This window comes from Leucoraja erinacea, chromosome 7 (assembly GCF_028641065.1).
Source record: "Leucoraja erinacea ecotype New England chromosome 7, Leri_hhj_1, whole genome shotgun sequence".
Classification (NCBI taxonomy): Eukaryota; Metazoa; Chordata; class Chondrichthyes; order Rajiformes; family Rajidae; genus Leucoraja; species Leucoraja erinaceus.
In genome coordinates this window covers 58840440-58858118 of record NC_073383.1, presented here as the reverse complement: position 1 = coordinate 58858118, position 17679 = coordinate 58840440, and the positions used below count along the sequence as shown (strand labels likewise).

The window sequence follows — 17679 nt, the reverse complement described above, 5'->3', positions numbered from 1 at the left end:
CCAGTGGATTTAATGCTATAATAAATTATGATTGCTCATGATATCCTCATCTCAGAATGGAATCCATAGCTTCAACCACAACGGAGAAACAAAGGTGGATGTAAAAGCTTATAGACATACAACGCACTTTCCACTCCATTTGATTCTTCCCCTCTATTCAGAGCTACATCCATCTGCAGCCCAAAAAGAGCATTGTTTGCATTGTTATTTCCTTCTGCTTCAATCTGAAATACTTCCCTGAGGAATTACAGCACAGTGATTCTACTGAAGTAAATCCTACATGTAGCAGCAGCCTGATAATTTAAATGGAATTCCAATTTTGTTTAAAAAAAATGCCTTAAGATGGACTTCATAGTTCACATGATATGTAGGATTTGAGTCCTTGGCCATTATTTATAACCCTGTGGGGGTTGTTTATCTTAGTTGACAAGTGATTGGTGGGTGGATATGGGTAGTGCTGGTGCTTTAAGTGGATGTGAGCAGAATTAATGCATTTTTTATAATATGCCAAACAACTGTTGCAATCAGTTGAACCGGTTTTGATACCAGTTAATGAAAACATGGGAAATAAGAGCACAAGTAGGTTATATGGCTCTTAATCGTACTCTACAATTCTAAAAGATAGTGGTTGATCTGACATAACATCGGTCACGGTGAGAGTTGCTGTCTTACAGCAAATGCAGCGTCAGAGACCCAGGTTCGATCCCGACCAAGGGTGCTGACTGGAGTTTTTATTTTCTCCCCGTGACCTGCATGGGTTTTCTCCGAGATCTTCAGTTTCCTCCCTCACTCCAAAGATGTACAGATTTGTAGGTTAATTTGCTTGGTAAATGTAAAAATTGCCCCTAGTGTGTGTAGATCAGCATTTCTCAATCGTTTTACCCTTGTGGAACGCATGTAATAATTGTCATGTCTCAGTTGGGGGTTGCCAAGCCGGCCGCCATTTTGGGATCGCCATTTTGACTCGCGTCACAATGGCGATCTCTGGTGTCTCAACCGGGATCCTTCAGCTGCGCCTGTGCAGTTGGGGGAGGATTACTGGGCCGGGATCGCCATTTTAACATCCAGCGATGTGTATAGGTGAGAGATACTGGGGGAATATTGCATTGGCGAGGGGGACCCAACGGGTCTACGCTTGGTCTCGTTCAGGGATGTCAAACTGAATTTTAGGTCACGGGCAGGATTGGGCAAAATGCGACTTCATGTGGGCCAGATCAGTTGTGCACGCATGAACGCACACATGTTTGCCTGGCTCGCGCTGCATTCGGTCCCGCCTCCCCCCTCCCCCCCCCATGCCCCCGAGGAGGCATCTGCAGTTCGATTGGTCGGGTTGGGTGTAATTCATGGAGTCGTCACAATGCTGGCAGCGCATAGCCGCGGCCTCTCACGCCATATAAGGAGCGCACGGCTGATTAGGGAGGCAGGTCACTCGCACGAGCAGCGCTCAGGGAGTGCCTGGACTGGGGCCATCTGCAGCGCGATCAGGCACCGGGGACAGCTGCAGCCCACTATGACATTGGGCAAATCATTTTGCGTCCCGATTGGTAGGGCAGGTTGATAGTTTGACACCCCTGGTCTAGTTAATCACTATTTGTGAAGTGGCAGCACCTTGCGGCAGCAGCCTCTGCAGTCTGTCTTTTTTTTTTTCTTTTTGTACTGTTAGTGCATGTTTTTGGTTGTAGTTTATATATTATTTTTAGCTGTGTATATGTGGGGGGGGGGGGGGTGGCGGAAACTTTTAAATCTCTTCCCTGTACGGGGACCTGACGTTTTCCCTGTCGGGTCTCAGTTGTCGTTGGGGCCTTGCACCGTGGAGCGGCCTCCAACCGGAATAACCTGGGGGCCCCAGTCGCGGAGCCTGCGGACTCACAGATTCGGATTCAGATTCAATTTTAATTGTCATTGTCAGTGTACAGTACAGAGACAACGAAATGCATTCACCATCACGAAATGCTCACCATCGTGGGGCTGGCTGGCTTCGGAGTGTGGAGAGCTGTGGTGGCGCGTGGCTGCGACCCGACTTTGGAGCTTTAGAGGCTCCAGCCGCAGGCCCGGTGGACGGTGACATCGGGAGCTCGGGGGTAATCTCTTCCCTGTACGGGGACCCTACTTTTTCCTTGTCGAGACTCCGATGTCATTGGGCCCTAACATCGGCGGCCTCCAACCTGGGGCTCCAGTCTCAGAGCCTGCGGACTCACCACCGCTGGGCTGGCAGACTTGTGAATGCGGAGAGCTGTGGCGGCGCGCTGCTGCGACCCGACTTCGGTGGTTCTGGCTGCAGGCCCTGTGGACGGTAACATCGGGAGCTCGCAAGTCCCTTGTGGGAGACCGCTTTTCAGAGCTCCGTGTTTAACTCGACCCGGAGTGGGGGCCTTACATCACCCAGCGCGGCTTAAACGACTTACCATTGCCCGCCAGGAGGGCTCCAACATCTAATATCAAGAACCTCGATCAGCTCGATGCAGCAATTTGACTGCTTGACTGAGGGAGAAGAACAGGAAAGAGATAAGACTTTTGCCTTCCATCACGATGGGGAGGTGTTTAGGGATTCACTGTGATGGATGTTTGTGTGGAATTGTGTGATTGTGTGTCTTTTTTTTTTTGTTTGTTGTTATGACTGCAGAAACGTAATTTTGTTTGAACTTATGTTCAAATGACAATAAACGGCATTCTGATTCTCTCGGAACCCCTAGTGACCTCTCGCGGAACCCTAGCAGTTGAGAAACGCTGGTGTAGATAATGTTAATGTTCGGGGATCGCTGGTTGGCACAGACCCAGTGGGCCGAAGGGCCTGTTTCCATGCTGTATCTTGGAACTAAACTAAACTTCATAAGATCATAAATGATAGGAGGCCATTCGGACCATCAAGCCTACTACTCCATTCAATCACGGCTAATCTATCTCTCCCTCCTAACCCAATTCTCCAAACTTTCCCCATTACCTCTGACACCCGCATTAAACAAGAATGTCATGTTCTTGCCTTTTCATTGGAGCCCTTAAATTCCTCTGATTCAAAAAAATATTTATTTTAAGTTTCAGTGCAGCAAATTAATTGTAGTTAAGACTGCTGGGCATAGATAGAGGAGAAGTGTTTTCTAAATAACTAATTTTAATAAACAATCATTCAAATGGAACAAAAGGTCACATAAGCATAATTGCAATACATTTTTGAAATCAACATTTCACCGCGATAGTTATTTTGCATATACAAGCAATAGCAGATAAATTAAACCATGAAAATATTTTTAAACCTAATTTGAAGGAGAAAATGAATGCAACAGTCTTTGAATATCTGCTCACTAAACTAATTTCTGGTAAATTTTCAAGTTATATTGATGAGATTTGTTAGTTTTCTTTCATTTTCTTCAACTACCAAAACCTTTATCTACCTAATAATTTCAAGTACATGCATTAATATGTTCCAAATATAAAATGTTCCAATTTAATTAGAAATGCATATATTAATTAGCATGGAATTGTTACAATGTTTTGGTGTAGAAAGAAGCAGTGAAACTGTTCTTCAAGCATGTTAATCTCATCAGTCCCATTCCCCTGTTTCTTACCCATAGCTCATGAATGAATGAACGAATGAATGCATGAGTTATTGGCCAAGTATTTCCATACAAGGAATTTGCCTTGATCTGCGCCCGCAAGTGACAACATGACATACAGTGACATTTAAGAATGATACATAAAACATTAAACATTGACAATTAAACATTATTGATTAAGCATGTGAATTAAATGAAATACCAGAGCAAAAGGGGGTTACAGATTTTTGGTTATTGAGTAGAGCTACTACTCGTGGGAAAAGCTGTTTTTACATCTGGCTGTGGCAGCTGTGAAAGTCCGGAGTCGCCTTCCAGAGGGAAGTGATTCAAAGAATTTGTGGCCATGATGAGAGGGGTCAGTGATGGTCTTACCCACTCGCTTCCTGGCCTTTGCAGTGTACAGTTCGTCAATGGATGGAAGGTTGCAGCCAATAACCTTCTCAGCTGATCGGACGATACGCTGCAGCATCCGGATGTCGTGCTTGGTGGTTGAGCCAAACCAGACCTTGATGGAGAAGGTGAGGACAGACTATGATGGCCGTATAGAATTGGACCATCATTGCCTGTGGTAGATTATGGTTCCTCAGGAAGTACATCCGCAGGAAGTACATCCTCTGTTGTGCCTTTTTGACTGCAGTCGATGGTAGCCCCCCACTTAAGGTCCTTAGAGATGATGGTTCCCAGGAACTTAAATAATAGACAATAGAATGTTAGGATTTAATAAAAAAGGAACTGCATGTGCTGGTTTATAACAAAGATGGACACAAGATGCTGGGGTAATCAAAGGATCAGTCAACATCTCTGGAGAAAATGGATGTGCTTTTTGGGTTGGGACCCTTTTCAGACTGTTGTAGGAGAGTGGGGAGAAAAAGCATGACAAATCAGGATTAGCTGCAGATGACCTCAGGTGTGGAGGTTCCCTGATAGGCAGATTGTTGGATAAAGACAAGTGTGATTCCAAGTGTGTTGCACAGTTGTGAACTGTTAAGCTAGTTAACAGCCATTTAGTGAAGGAGGAAGCAAAAGGGTGAGGGGGGAGGGAGAAACAGGTGTAGGAGGTGTGGCAAGGGACATGGAAGTAGAGGACAAAGAGTTCTGCCCTGCAGTATTGTGGCCATCTGTTCCAATATGGTTACTGAACATCCCAAAAGTTGATCTGGAGATACGGGAGGCAAAAAGGAGGGAAAAAAATTCGGACCTAAAAACAGAATACCATAACCATATATATAATAGATACAGGGAACACCTCTTAATCTTCACAGATGGATCAGACCCAGTAGCTGAAACAACAGGGGCAGCTGTGGTAGTGTAAGGGATGAATGTTGAGATTTGCAAAACAACAAATAACTATTTGGCAGTATATACAGTGGAACTGTACGCTATTTTGATGGCAGTTCGGTAGATAGAACAGGTGCAGCCATGCAAAATATTAATATGTAGTGACTCATTGTCTGCAATCCAGAGTATTGGGTCTGGTGCATCCCATAGGCGGCCTGACCTAGTGCTATATTTAAGAGGGAGTTAGATGTGGCCCTTGTGGCTAAGGGGATTTGGGGTATGGAGAGAAGGCAGGTACGGGATACTGAGTTGGATGATCAGCCATGATCATATTGAATGGCGGTGCAGGCTCGAAGGGCCGAATGGCCTACTCCTGCACCTAATTTCTATGTTTCTATGTTTCTATGTATGAAATTCTACTACTATTAAGCCAAGTAACAAGGAAGGGCAGTGACGTGACTTTGTTGTGGGTCCCAGCACACATTGGTGTGCTAGGAAATGAAAAGGTGGATAAATTAGCAAAAGAGGCCGTTAAAAAAGAGAACATAGAGGTAAACCTACAATTATCCAAATCTGAAGGAAGACACATTGTGTGGAAGAAAATAAATCAGGAATGGCAACAATACTGGGAACAGGAGATGAAGGGGAGACACCTCTATTCGCTACAAAACAGAGTGGGCATTACAGCAAGAAGAGGGGGGAACAGGAGAGAACAGGTAATATTAGCAAGATTGAGGATAGGACACACCCACCTGAACAGCACATTAAAAATGTTGGGAAAACACCCTACTGGGATGTGTGTGAGGAATGCCATCAGCCGGAAACAGTTGAGCATGCTCTAGTTGCATGTAGAAGATATGAAACAGAAAGAAGAGTTTTGATCAATGAAATGATGAAAATTGGAATGACAGATATATCAGAAAAGAACATTCTAGAGTATGGAGGGGAAGGAAAAGGAGTAAATTTGTTGTTTAATTTCTTGAGGGCCTCTGGCCTTATAAAAATGATATAATGTAAAGACATGAGGACTGTGGAGTGAAGCCAGAAGGTGGCAGCAATGCAACATTGTGGATGCCGGCTGCCGTAAAACTCCAAAGAAGAAGAAGAGAAATAGGTGCCAAGTTTGAGGGGAAGGGAGTGGGTGGAAAAGGTAAGGGGGGTACTGTTGGTTGGGGAAGAAAGGAGAGGGGGAAGTGAGGTGTTTGTGAAAGTTATCTGAAACCAGAGAATTCAACGTTCATAGCTACCCAAGCTAAATTTGAAGTGCTGTTCTTCCAATTTACATGTTGTCTTACAGTGGGAATGGTGGAGCTCAGAAAAGCCAGTATAGGAATGAAAAGCAGAGTTAAAGTGGTTAGAAAAGTAATTGAGAGAACCAGTTGACCTTGGGAGATCGAGCACAAGTGTTCAGCAAAGCAATCGCCGGGTCTACACTTGGTCTCGTCGAGGCCACATCAGGAACACCGTATGCAGTAGATGAGGTTAGAGTAGGTGCATGTGAACCTCTGTCTTACCTGGGAGGTTTGCTGAGGTCCCTGGATATGGGGGAATTGGTGTCATGGATGAATCCCTCACACACGTCTCCCTGTGTCCCAAGAGTTCTGCTCTCTCATCCCGCGACATTTCCATCACCTCCAACGTGATCCCACCACTTATCACATCTTTCCAACTCCACCCCTTTCCATCTTCCACAAAGATTACTCCATCCACAACTCTTTGGTTCACTCATCCCTTCCCACCCAAACCAGCCCCATCCAAGATACTTTCCCCTGCAACCGCAGGAGATGCAACACCTTTCCATATATCTCCACCCTCGACTTCATTCAAGGACCCCAGCCGTCTTTCCAGGTCAGATGGAGGTTCACATGCACCTCCTCTAACTTCCTCTACTGCATCCAGTGTTCCCAAAGTGACCTCCTGTATATCCACGAGGTCAAGCGTAGACACAGCAACCAATGGGCTGAACTGGTGGGATGTGAATCAATTATAGCTTTCAAAATGGAATTAAACTTACGCTTGGTCATCTAAGGTCAGCTTTTCCATGAATATTCTCCAGAACCTCTACCGATGTGCTTTAGAAAGTGTTCTGATGGGATAATCTCAGCCATGGTGTGGCAACTGCTCCTCTCCTGGTCCCACAAACCTTCAGAGAGTGGTGAACACAGGTCAGTCTATCACAGGCTCATCACTTCCTTCCATCCAGTGCACCATTAAGCTGCATGGCATCAGGAAGACTTGAAGCATTATCAAGGAGGCCTGTCACAAAGCGGCAATCCTTTCCTCCCTTTTACCTTCTGGGAGAAGGTATAAGAGCTTGAAATCTCAGATATCCAACCTTTAACAATGACTTCATCCCTACATTCATTAGACTGCTGAACTCTTTCAACATTCCCTTCCTGTAGATGCTTCCACGTACTCTTACTCTTAAGCTCTACCTCTTTTAGTTATTTATTTTTTGAACTTCAAATAGTATTTTGCACTACTGACTGCACTTTAATCTGGCTTATTACGCTGTTTTGCACCAGTATTTATTGTTGCATTTATCATTTTTATACATTTACTGTTTACTTTTTGAGCTTCATGTGAACAAAAAAAAATCATTGCGCTTTAGTGTATTGGACAATAATTTAAAGGTAGACACAAACAGCTGGAGAAACTCAGTGAGACAGCCAGCATCTATGGATAGAAGGAATGGGTGATGTTTCAGATCGAGTCCCTTCTTCAGATGCTGCCTATGCTGCTGAGTTTCTCCAGCATTTTGTGTCTACCTTCAGTGTAAACCAGCATCTGCTGTTCTCCCCTGGACAATAAACCAACCTGAATATAAACCTGAAAGAATCACTCATTTGACAGAGTTAAGGTAATTTATTTTCTTGGATAAGTTCATGAAGCTGATTATTTAAGGCATTTATAGATACAAATTTATAGATATGGTAAGCAAGGGGTGAAATGTTGGAGATTTATGGGAACACAGAGTGCAGGATTGAATCGAATCAGCAGTTATCTTATTGAATGGTGGTGTCGGAGGCTAAACGACCCATTCCTGCCCTAATTTGAATTGTTTGTTTGTACTATAAGAGAAGCATTTCAATTCCCTTTTGAAAGCTATGATTGATTCACATCCCATCAGCTTACAGACAATAATTTTCCTTTGTCGCTGTGGGGGAGGAATCCATGCAATCTGCTTATACCTTTTGCCCAAAATTTTATTTCCTCTGTTTTGTTAACATACAATATGGGAAATATTAATAAAATCGAATTGAATTTGGAACTGTGTAATAGTTCCAAGCTTAGCTTAGCTTTTTTTTTAGTTTATTTAATCATTTTCACTTCTAGACAGAAGAGACTTCAATTTTCCTGCAATTAAGTGTGATCTTTGTATCAAATAGCACATAATATTACTTGTTATAGGATTGGTTTCTAGTTTATGTTTGGCCTCTATCTCAGCATTTTGCATATTCTGAAACACTGCCATTCTAAATTATTTATTGGTAGCAAATGAAATTTTTTTGTTCATTGTTTTTACCATTTGAGTATAAACTTTGTGATTCTCTTCGTAATTATGGGTTTTAGTATAGCGCTCTAAAAAAGATCTTACAGTCATAAAGAAACTCTTCAGCCCCTGGACGTTTTAAACAACCACTCTATCAATTAATTGTTTTTTGAAATTCTACCACAATAATAAACTAGGCAAACACAACAGCCAATATGTTTACATCAAGGTGTATTAGATAGAATTAAGACCATTGATCACTTAATATAGTTTTGATGGCACTGCTTACAGGATAAATGTTGGGTTGAAATATCAGTAGACTTCTCTTCCTCAGTAGGACTGTGAGACGTGTTTTTATCTATTTAATGGACAGATAGGGCATTAAGGGCCTGTCCCACTGTGGGGACCTAATTTGCGAGTTTAGAAGAGTTTGCGCTCAACTCAAACTCGCAGCATGGTCGACACGTGGTCGTAGGAGGTCTATGTGACTCTCCTTCATGCAGGAGAGAAGTTCCCGCAAACTCGAGGCCTCAGTTTGGTTGGGGAGTATCTTTTAGCATGCTGAAAATTGTCCGCAAGTAAAAATTGGTTAGCATGGGGAAAAAAATCGACATTTTATTCAATCTTTAATCGAAGTAGGTCATAGTAGGTCGGCATGTTATTCGTAAGCAATCAAAGGTAGTAGATAATCTAAGGTAGTCATACATGATGTTAGTATAGTCGAGGGTAGTCGAAGGTGGTCGTCTTCACTCTCCACTATTCGGTGTCCAATTTTCCCGAAGCTAGTCTTCAACATAGTCGAAGGAGATCGAAGGAAGTCTTCTACATATTCGTAGGAGGTTCTCTACATAGTCGAAGGAGGACATAGGAGGTGTTCTACTTTGGCGATACAACAAGACCATGGCACTTTTTTTTAATTTTTTTTTTAAACACTCCTAAACTCTTCTAGACTCTCAAATTAGGTCCTCTCAGTGGGACAGGCCCTTTAGTTTACCATCTGAAAAATGTAAAATTAATTTTGTATCATAGACAGAGAATGCTGGAATCACTCAGCAGTCCATGCATCATATACTAGTGAGAGAAACAGAATGGACGTTTCAGATCACAAATCTGTCATAAAAACTAGCAATTGTTTTTAAGTTGCCGAGAGGTGGAATGTGGAGAGAACACAGGGAATGACTGACTGACGTCATGCAAGTAAAAATTACTTTGAAAGTTTTGCAGTTTACACACAGAAGATATAAAGGAAACTTGTTAGAAAAGAAAGCTGCAGCCACATCTTTGAAGAGAAGAAGTGTGACATCAGATTATTGAGTTCCTTACTAAGTTCCAAGGACCACAACCTATTCCCATTAAAGATCCCTGTTGCTTGAGTTTACCTTGGGCATTGGTGGAACAAAGTAAGATGTTGAACGTAGAGAGATCAGAGAGGGAGTTGGATGCAGAGATAAAGTGCCAGGTGAATCTCATAGTCAGCATTGTTGACTGAACAAAAGTGCTCTACATAGGTTCACTCTGTGTAAGAAGCAACAGATGCTGGTTTACACCAGAGATTGGCACAAAATGATGGAGTTCACTCAGCGGGTCAGGCAGCATATCTGTAGAAAAGGAACGTCACCTTTTCCTTTTCTCCGGAGATGCTGCCTGACCCGTTGAGCCACTCCACCATTTTGTGTCTATCATTTAGTGTGTGTTTGGTTTCTCTATTGTAAGGAATTTACATTGTGAGCACCAAATACAATAACATAGATTGTAAGAAGGGCTAGTGAATGCATGCTTCAAGTGAAAAGACCAGTTGAGCCCCTGGATGATGAAAAGGACAAATGTTAAAGAGACAGTCGTGCCTCACCCATGGTTGCAGGGGAAGATGCCATGAGACAGAAGTGGCTGTTGGAGATGGAAGAGTAAACCAGGAAGTGATAGAAGGAATACCCCTGTTAGAAAGCCAGGAGTAGAAGGGAGACTCCAGTCTTCCATCTCTACCATTTCATCACAATACCTGAGTAAGAGTAAGTCACTGGCAGAAGAGACCCACAAGAGTTGACAGTCCAGTAGCATATGGATGACAGAAAATGATAGAGAGAGTACTTAATGTTGACTCCAACCTCTAGTGAAATCTCCTGACTGCAGGTCAAACGCAGGCAAAAATACCTCCCCCTAATATGCAATCCTCCCTCAACTGATGAATTAGTACCCTTTCATGTTGAACAACATTTGGAAGAAACCACAAGAGTAGTACTGGCACAAAATGTCCTCTGTGTTATAGACTTCAATGCCTGCCACTATTGATATCTTGGGATAAATTCTAAGGGACACAACTGCCAGAATGACCCTATGGCAGGTGGTAAGCTAACCAACCCAGTTGAATCTGACTTCACCAATCTACATTTGCAGATGCATTTGTTTATGACAGCATTGGACAGGCGTCATAGAGTCTTACAGCATGGATGCACACGGTTCACCCTATCCCACCCATGCTGGCCATGATGTACCTGCTTATAATATATGCATAGTATGTGCATATCAATCTGTGGTGTGAATTTGTGGAATGGTCTGGAACAGGAGATATAACTTGGCACAAGCATTATCTATCTATCTATCTATCTATCTATCTATCTATATTTAAAACTCTGTGGCTGCCGCCTGCCGTCCATCCGGCTGCCTTTCTGCCTTTTGATTCGTTCCATCGTGTGATGTCACAATGTCCAATGCTCGCAGATGTCCAATCAGAATGGATCCATTTACATATGCCTTTGCACCAGCCCCAGCCCCTGGTGAACGTTCCATCGTGTGATGTCACAATGCCCAATGCCCAAAGACATTCTTGCCATAGAGGGAGTACAGAGAAGGTTAACCAGACTGATTCCTGGGATGTCAGGACTTTCATATGAAGAAAGACTGGATAGACTTGGTTTGTACTCGCTAGAATTTACAAGATTGAGGGGGGATCTTATAGAATCTTATGTTTCTATGTTTCCCTCTCCTCACCCCTCTCCCTCTCCCACCCATTCCTCTCTCCCTCACCCCCCTTCACTCTCAACCCCAACCCTTCCCTCTCCCCCCACCCCTTTCCCCTACCCCTCTGTCCCTCTTCCACCACTCCCCCTACCCCTCCCTCCCCACTCTTCCACCTCTCCTCCCTTCCCCCTCCACTCTCCCTCCCCATTCTTTCCCCTCTCCCCCCCCCCCCTCCCCCTCCTCTCCCCTCCCTCCCTCCCTCCCCCCCCCCCCCCCCCCACATCTCTCTCCTCATCCCCCTACCCCTCTGTCCCTCTTCCACCACTCCCCCTACCCCTCCCTCCCCACTCTTCAACTTCTCTCCCCCCTCCACTCTCCCTCCCCATTCTTTCCCCTCTCTCCCCCCCCCCCCCCCCCCCCCCAAACGCCGTTGGGGAAACAGACCAACGTGTCTGCACTTGGTCTAGTTCAGTTTAAAAAGATGTACAAAAACACTTGTTTAAAAGGATATTGGGAAGAGGATAGGTGATTGTGATATTTGTTATACTGATTGTATTGGGAAGGGTGATTATAGAGTGATGGGTTGTAAATATGACTAAGGTACTGTATACTATATGTGGGGTTTTTCTTTTATTTTTATTTTTTTATTTTTTGTATGGCTTTGTAAATATTTGATTAGTGTTCAAATGTAAATAATTTGGTGTACATATAGTGGCTGGTGTACATATGGTGTACATATAGCTGCTAAATTTGTATAAGATAGTAACAAGTAGTTGAATAAGGGGTGGGAATTAATAAGCTTTGGCTTCTTCCTGCTCCTTTTCGGACACATATGATTTCATTTATTTATAGATATTGTTTATGACACTTTATAAATATTTTTGTTTTGTTTTTTGTATGCTGTTTCACATTTGCTTTTTATTCTTTTATTCTGTTCGAAATAAATAATGAAATAAATAAATAAATAAATAAATAAATAAAGTGATAATACCATTTTACAGCTCTCACTCAGCCCATAGCTTTTTCCATGAAGGAAAGGCCTATGCGGGCAATAATTGAGTCAGGAGTCACAGGCAATTGAATTTTAGTGGAATGGCCATGACAGTGAGTATTTGTTGGCCTGTGATTTCACATTCAAGTAATACAACTTTCCAGCTGCTGAAGAATTTATTCACTGATAATTAACATGTGATGTTGCTAGCTTGCCTGTATTTCAATTTACAGGCACTAGTATTGTGATTCCTTTGCTGATTTTTCTGTGTTATCCAATACAATCTATATTATGCCATCTATCTGCAGGTGATTTGTACATTTTGAAAAATGTCCATGCTTTTTAAAACTTAAGGATGAAAATCAGCAATTGCTTTAAAATTTGGTTGTGAGTGGCTTAACTTTAACCATTTGTTTAGCTTGTATGTATTAAGATAGGTAGTAGAACTTTCACTGCCGAGTGAGCAGCTGAGAGGAGGAGCAGGGCAGGAGATTTGGAAAGCAGTTGATAGTGTCCCAGAGTGGCCTCTCCAAGTAACGTATGAAAGAAATGCAGGAGTGGTCATTCGGGCTCAGAGGCTGTGAGTTGAGGCAAAGTGTTATGTTTGAGGATGAGTGTAGAGGGTTTGGCTCGCGAGGTTAAATGCTATCTCTGGAGCTGTGTAGAGGCTTTGGCTCAAAAGACTAAGTATTGTGGTTAAGGATAAATCTGAAGACTTCAACTCAAGGAGTCGTGTTTATGTGTAGATGCTTTGGTTCAAGAGGCTAAAAGGGCTGTCCCACTTGGACGACCTAATTGGCGAGTTGGATGGACTTGGATCCATCCAACTTGGACTTGGACTTGGATTAGACTTGGACTTGGATTCCTTTATTGTCATTAAGACCTTTCGGTCTGAACAAAATTATGTTGCGTTTAGGAGATTTTAGGAGAGTTCGAAAAATTGTCGTGTTGAAGACCTCCTTCAACTATGTTGAAGACTAGCTATGACTAACTTCGGGAAAATTGGACACCGAATAGTGGAGAGTGAAGACGACCTCCTTCGATCTCCTTCGACTATGATGAAGACTATCTACGATTACCTTCGACTACCTTGGACTACCCTCGATTAACATGCCGACCTACTACGACCTAACCTACGAGTAAAAAAAGTATCGATTTTTACTCACGGGCCTTTTTCAATATAAACACAACATAATGCCGCGATCTAGCTGAGGCCTCGAGTACACGGGAACTACTCTCGAGCATGAAGGAGTTACAAAGACCTCCTACGACCTCGTGTCGACCATGCTGCGAGTATGAGTCGAGGGCAAACTCGCCAGAATACGCGGATTAGGTCACCCAAGTGATACAGCCCCTTAAGTGCTCTGTTTGAGGATAAATGTGGAGGCTTCAGTTCAAGAGGCTTTGGTAAGGAGGGTAAGCAAAGATTGACAGCAAGATAAGGCAAAGTCACTTTTAAAATTCTTCTCTGGTCATAGTGCAATAGTGGTGCCAATTAGGACAGTAATTAGCTCCTCCTTCAGGATGTGAGAAGTCGGGTAAATTCCTAGCATCCCTGAGGTCTCCACTTGTGGGAAGGGTTTTGAGGTTTATAAGAGCATCATAGAAATGAGATATGACAAAGTGGTCACACCTAAAGTTAAGGCAGAAAGGAGGTGAATGACCAACAGCAACATAAGTAGGTGGAGAGTGCAGCAATCTCCTGTGGCCCTTTCTCTTCAAAACAGTCTGCCCGTCCCGTTTGGAGTCGCTGGAATCTTGAGCAAAAAACAAACTGCTGAAGGAACCCCATGGGTCAAGCAGCATCTGTGAAGGAAATGCACATGCAACATTTTGGGTTGAGGTCTGATGAAGGGTATCGAGTAAAAATGAGACAAGATAGCTCACAAAATAAAATTAAGAAAAATCCATCAAGATTTTATGTTTATTAAGGGGGGGGACTAATCAACTAAGGAAAAATTGTGCCCCTCTGGAACCAAAGTGGTTATCTATGCAGGGGATAGGCAAAGTATTCAATGAATATGTCTCTTCTGTTTTAACTTGGGAGAAAGACATGCAGAACAGGGAAAGATAATTTTGATATCTGCATTACAGTGGAGGAGGTACTGCACGTTCAAAGGTGTAGATCAATCTTCCAAGCCTGTTCAGATATATCCAACAACACTGAAAAAGCTGGAGAAGAAATTGAATGAGATATATGAGAAATTAGTTGAGATAGTGTCATCATTGGACTTGGGTGAGGTGCTGGGAGACCGGAGGGTGTCTAATGCTTAGGAAGTGCTGCAAGGAAAAAAAAACTGAAAACTATAGACCTGTGAGCCTAGCATCTGTGGTGGTGAAGGTACTGGAGAGGATTCTGAGGGATAGATACGGATTTGGATAGGCAAGAGTTGATTAAGGATAGTTAGCATGGTTTTGTGCATGGGTGATAGTGTCACACAAATTGAATTGAGTTTTTTTAAGAAGTAACCAAGTAGGTTGATGAGAGGAGTATCATGGACCTTATCAGACTTCTCATCTATCTAGAATAGATGTTAGACATTATGTTACAGTGGTATATTTAGTTTATTTAATTTAGTTTAGAGATACAGCGTGGAAACAGGCCCTTCGGCCCACCAGGTCCGCGCCGACCTGCAATCCCCGCACATTAACACAATCCTACACCCGCTAGGGACAATTTTTACATTTGCCAAGCCATTTAACCAACAAACCTGTACGTCTTTGGAGTTTGGGAGGAAACCGAAGATCTCGGAGAAAACACACGCAGGTCACAGGGAGAATGTACAAACTCCGTACAGACAGAACCCATAGTCGGGACCGAACCCGGATCTCCAGCACTGCATTCGCTGTAAGGCAGCAACTCTACCGCTGTGCCACTGTGACTGCCCTATATGATGTTGAGGTGTCACCCTGCTAACGGAAAGATGTCACAAAGTTAAAAAGAGTGCAGAGAACAATTACGAGGATGTTGCCAAGACTCAAAAACTTGAGCTATAGGGGTCAGGAGGCTGACGTATGATCTGGTAGAGAGGTGTGTAATATCATGAAGGGAATAGACAAGGTTAATGCACAGGATATTTTTCCCTGGGTAAGTGAATCAATAACTAAAGGACATATGTTAAAGATAAGATGGAAAATATTTAAAAGGAACCTGAAATGCAACATTTTGATATATAGGGTGCTGTCTGTGTCGAATTAGTACCTACTCCCTGTGCCTGCATGATAACAACTTTTTTTTTTTTTTCCTGCACAACTCGTATGTGTATGTGACAAATAAACTTGACTTTGACTTTGACAATGGCAGCACTCCAGGCCACTTTACAAGCCCTACTTTTTAATGTGAAAGCCTTGGCAGTATCTATGTGGTAACTAACAGCTTCCAATAACATATTTAAGCAGCTACATATTCTAGAAGGCAGCGCATAATCCTGATCAGGTTATTAAACCCTTTGCTATGTCTTGATTTCTCAGACTTGAGACTCTGAGCCTAGTGGCAACAACTTGCAGAAAAATATAATGGTTCATACAAATATTTGGAACATTTAAATAAACTTAATCTAAATATACACTAACCATATCCTCGTGTAATAATAACATGAAATGTGATTGATGTAATCTCTAAAGTGATTTTCCTCTGAGCATAATTAATGTCTTGCTGCTGTATAAGGGGTCATCAATTAATTAGGTTATTGGACAGACCAAAGCTGCTGCTTGTAACATCTTCATCTTTGTTCTTAAAATAAACTGATGCAGATGTAACACAAAAATGTCAATAGACCTACATTATTAGTAAAAGTCAGTATTTTAATACCACTTATATTCTGTAACTCTGCAGATGCACAGTGGGGTTTAAAAGTGATCGATGTGACCAGAAAATTAACCTTTGTGATTACTACTGCCAAAATGGAGGGGTTTGCACTTTAACTGCACTTAATGAGCCTCAGTGCAAGTAGGTCTTGACCTTATGCCAAAAATTGTTCTTTGCTGTAAAATGTTGAATTCCAGCAGAAGCTTTGTGCTTTTATATCATGTTTGAATAGCATTGTAAACTATTTGCTTTTATGCATGGCAAGCTGATGCAGATGTAATCATCTTCTCAAAGCAAAACTTTTTTTTTTTTTCTCAGTTTGCCTTTGGTTCCTTAATGCATGTTGCTAAGTGCTGTTTACTCGTGCTAATGTCTGTTTGTACTCTCATTTGGAGATTGTCATTACCAATAGTATATTAATTTTGTATTATTAATTGGTTTATTTCAGGTGTTCAGATGAATGGTCTGGTACACAATGTGAAAGACCAGCTCCCAAGAGCAGTAAAACTGAGAATACCAGAGGGAGTGAGTATTTTAAATGCATGCATTGATGTGTTGAAGGTTGTTTTACTATGATACATTGGTTTCTATATCAACTTGAGGGCACCTTTCGGGATAAATAGGTTTTTGCCTTTCACGAAGATTTTAAAACGTTGAAGCAACTTACAATTGACAAATGTTTCTCCTACATGTGGCAGAGTTAGATCAATAGGTTTACAATTTGGCAATTCTGGCTGGTAGCCTTGAGCTCAATCTGATTGTTTGTTTCTACTTTCAGTGACAAGGCAATAAATTAATGTGGAACTGTGATCTGCACTAATTGATTTGTAATTCTCTGATCAATTCCTATTGATTGTCACAACTTGACATGAACAGGTGCTCAGAAGAATGCAATTGCCATTGTAAGTCAGTTGGCCTCAAGACATTTAGCTGTTAGAAATAATTTAGAAGTTCTCTATTGAAACAGTGTGGAAATATCACATATCAGACTTTTTTTTACATATGTAACCATATAACCATATAATTATGTTTTGAGAGACTGCAAAGACCCGGCCTCAATGTTGAACTATAAGCTTGCACTTGAATTGTTTTTAAACTCCCATTTGAATCTCTTCAAAAAAGGGCATTTCATTTGTTTTTAAATGTTTGTCTAGAATGATCCTAATCTAACAACGATACAGTCTTAGGTCTGATGAGAAATAATATTTCTTTAATTTTGGCAGATGCCATCAGGTTAAAAAAAAATGCAATAATGAATACTGGTTCATATACTTGTTCACTCTACCTACATATTATACTGGTATAATATGCCTGTTAAATCTCCATTTTTTTTCTATATGACAAATTAGAAGATTTGATTCAAATGAGTGGCTGAACCACATTAATTGTGTGGTAATAGAAATTCATATTATCCTAATCCTGTTATATTTTTCACTTTGCATTAACTGAGAACTGACATTAAACAATGATTTAATTTTTTCGAATATTCAATTAGAAAATGCCCATAGTGTAAGTATTTATAGGGCAACAAAGTAAGTCTTGGTAATGGTTAAGGAGGCTGCCGTGCTTGATCTGAATGAAAAGGCATCAAGGTCAAGAA

The 17679-nt window shown here is 42.0% G+C and overlaps 1 protein-coding gene across 1 annotated transcript in view; it reads left to right on the top strand.

The window, feature by feature from the left end:
- Nucleotides 1–17679, top strand: part of LOC129699151 (low-density lipoprotein receptor-related protein 1-like) — an 877455-nt gene that overhangs the window by 839287 nt on the left and 20489 nt on the right. Inside the window, exon 79 of the mRNA XM_055638819.1 lies at nt 16528–16604. Coding sequence (XP_055494794.1) covers nt 16528–16604 — 77 coding nt within the window. The remainder of the gene's footprint in view (nt 1–16527; nt 16605–17679) is intronic.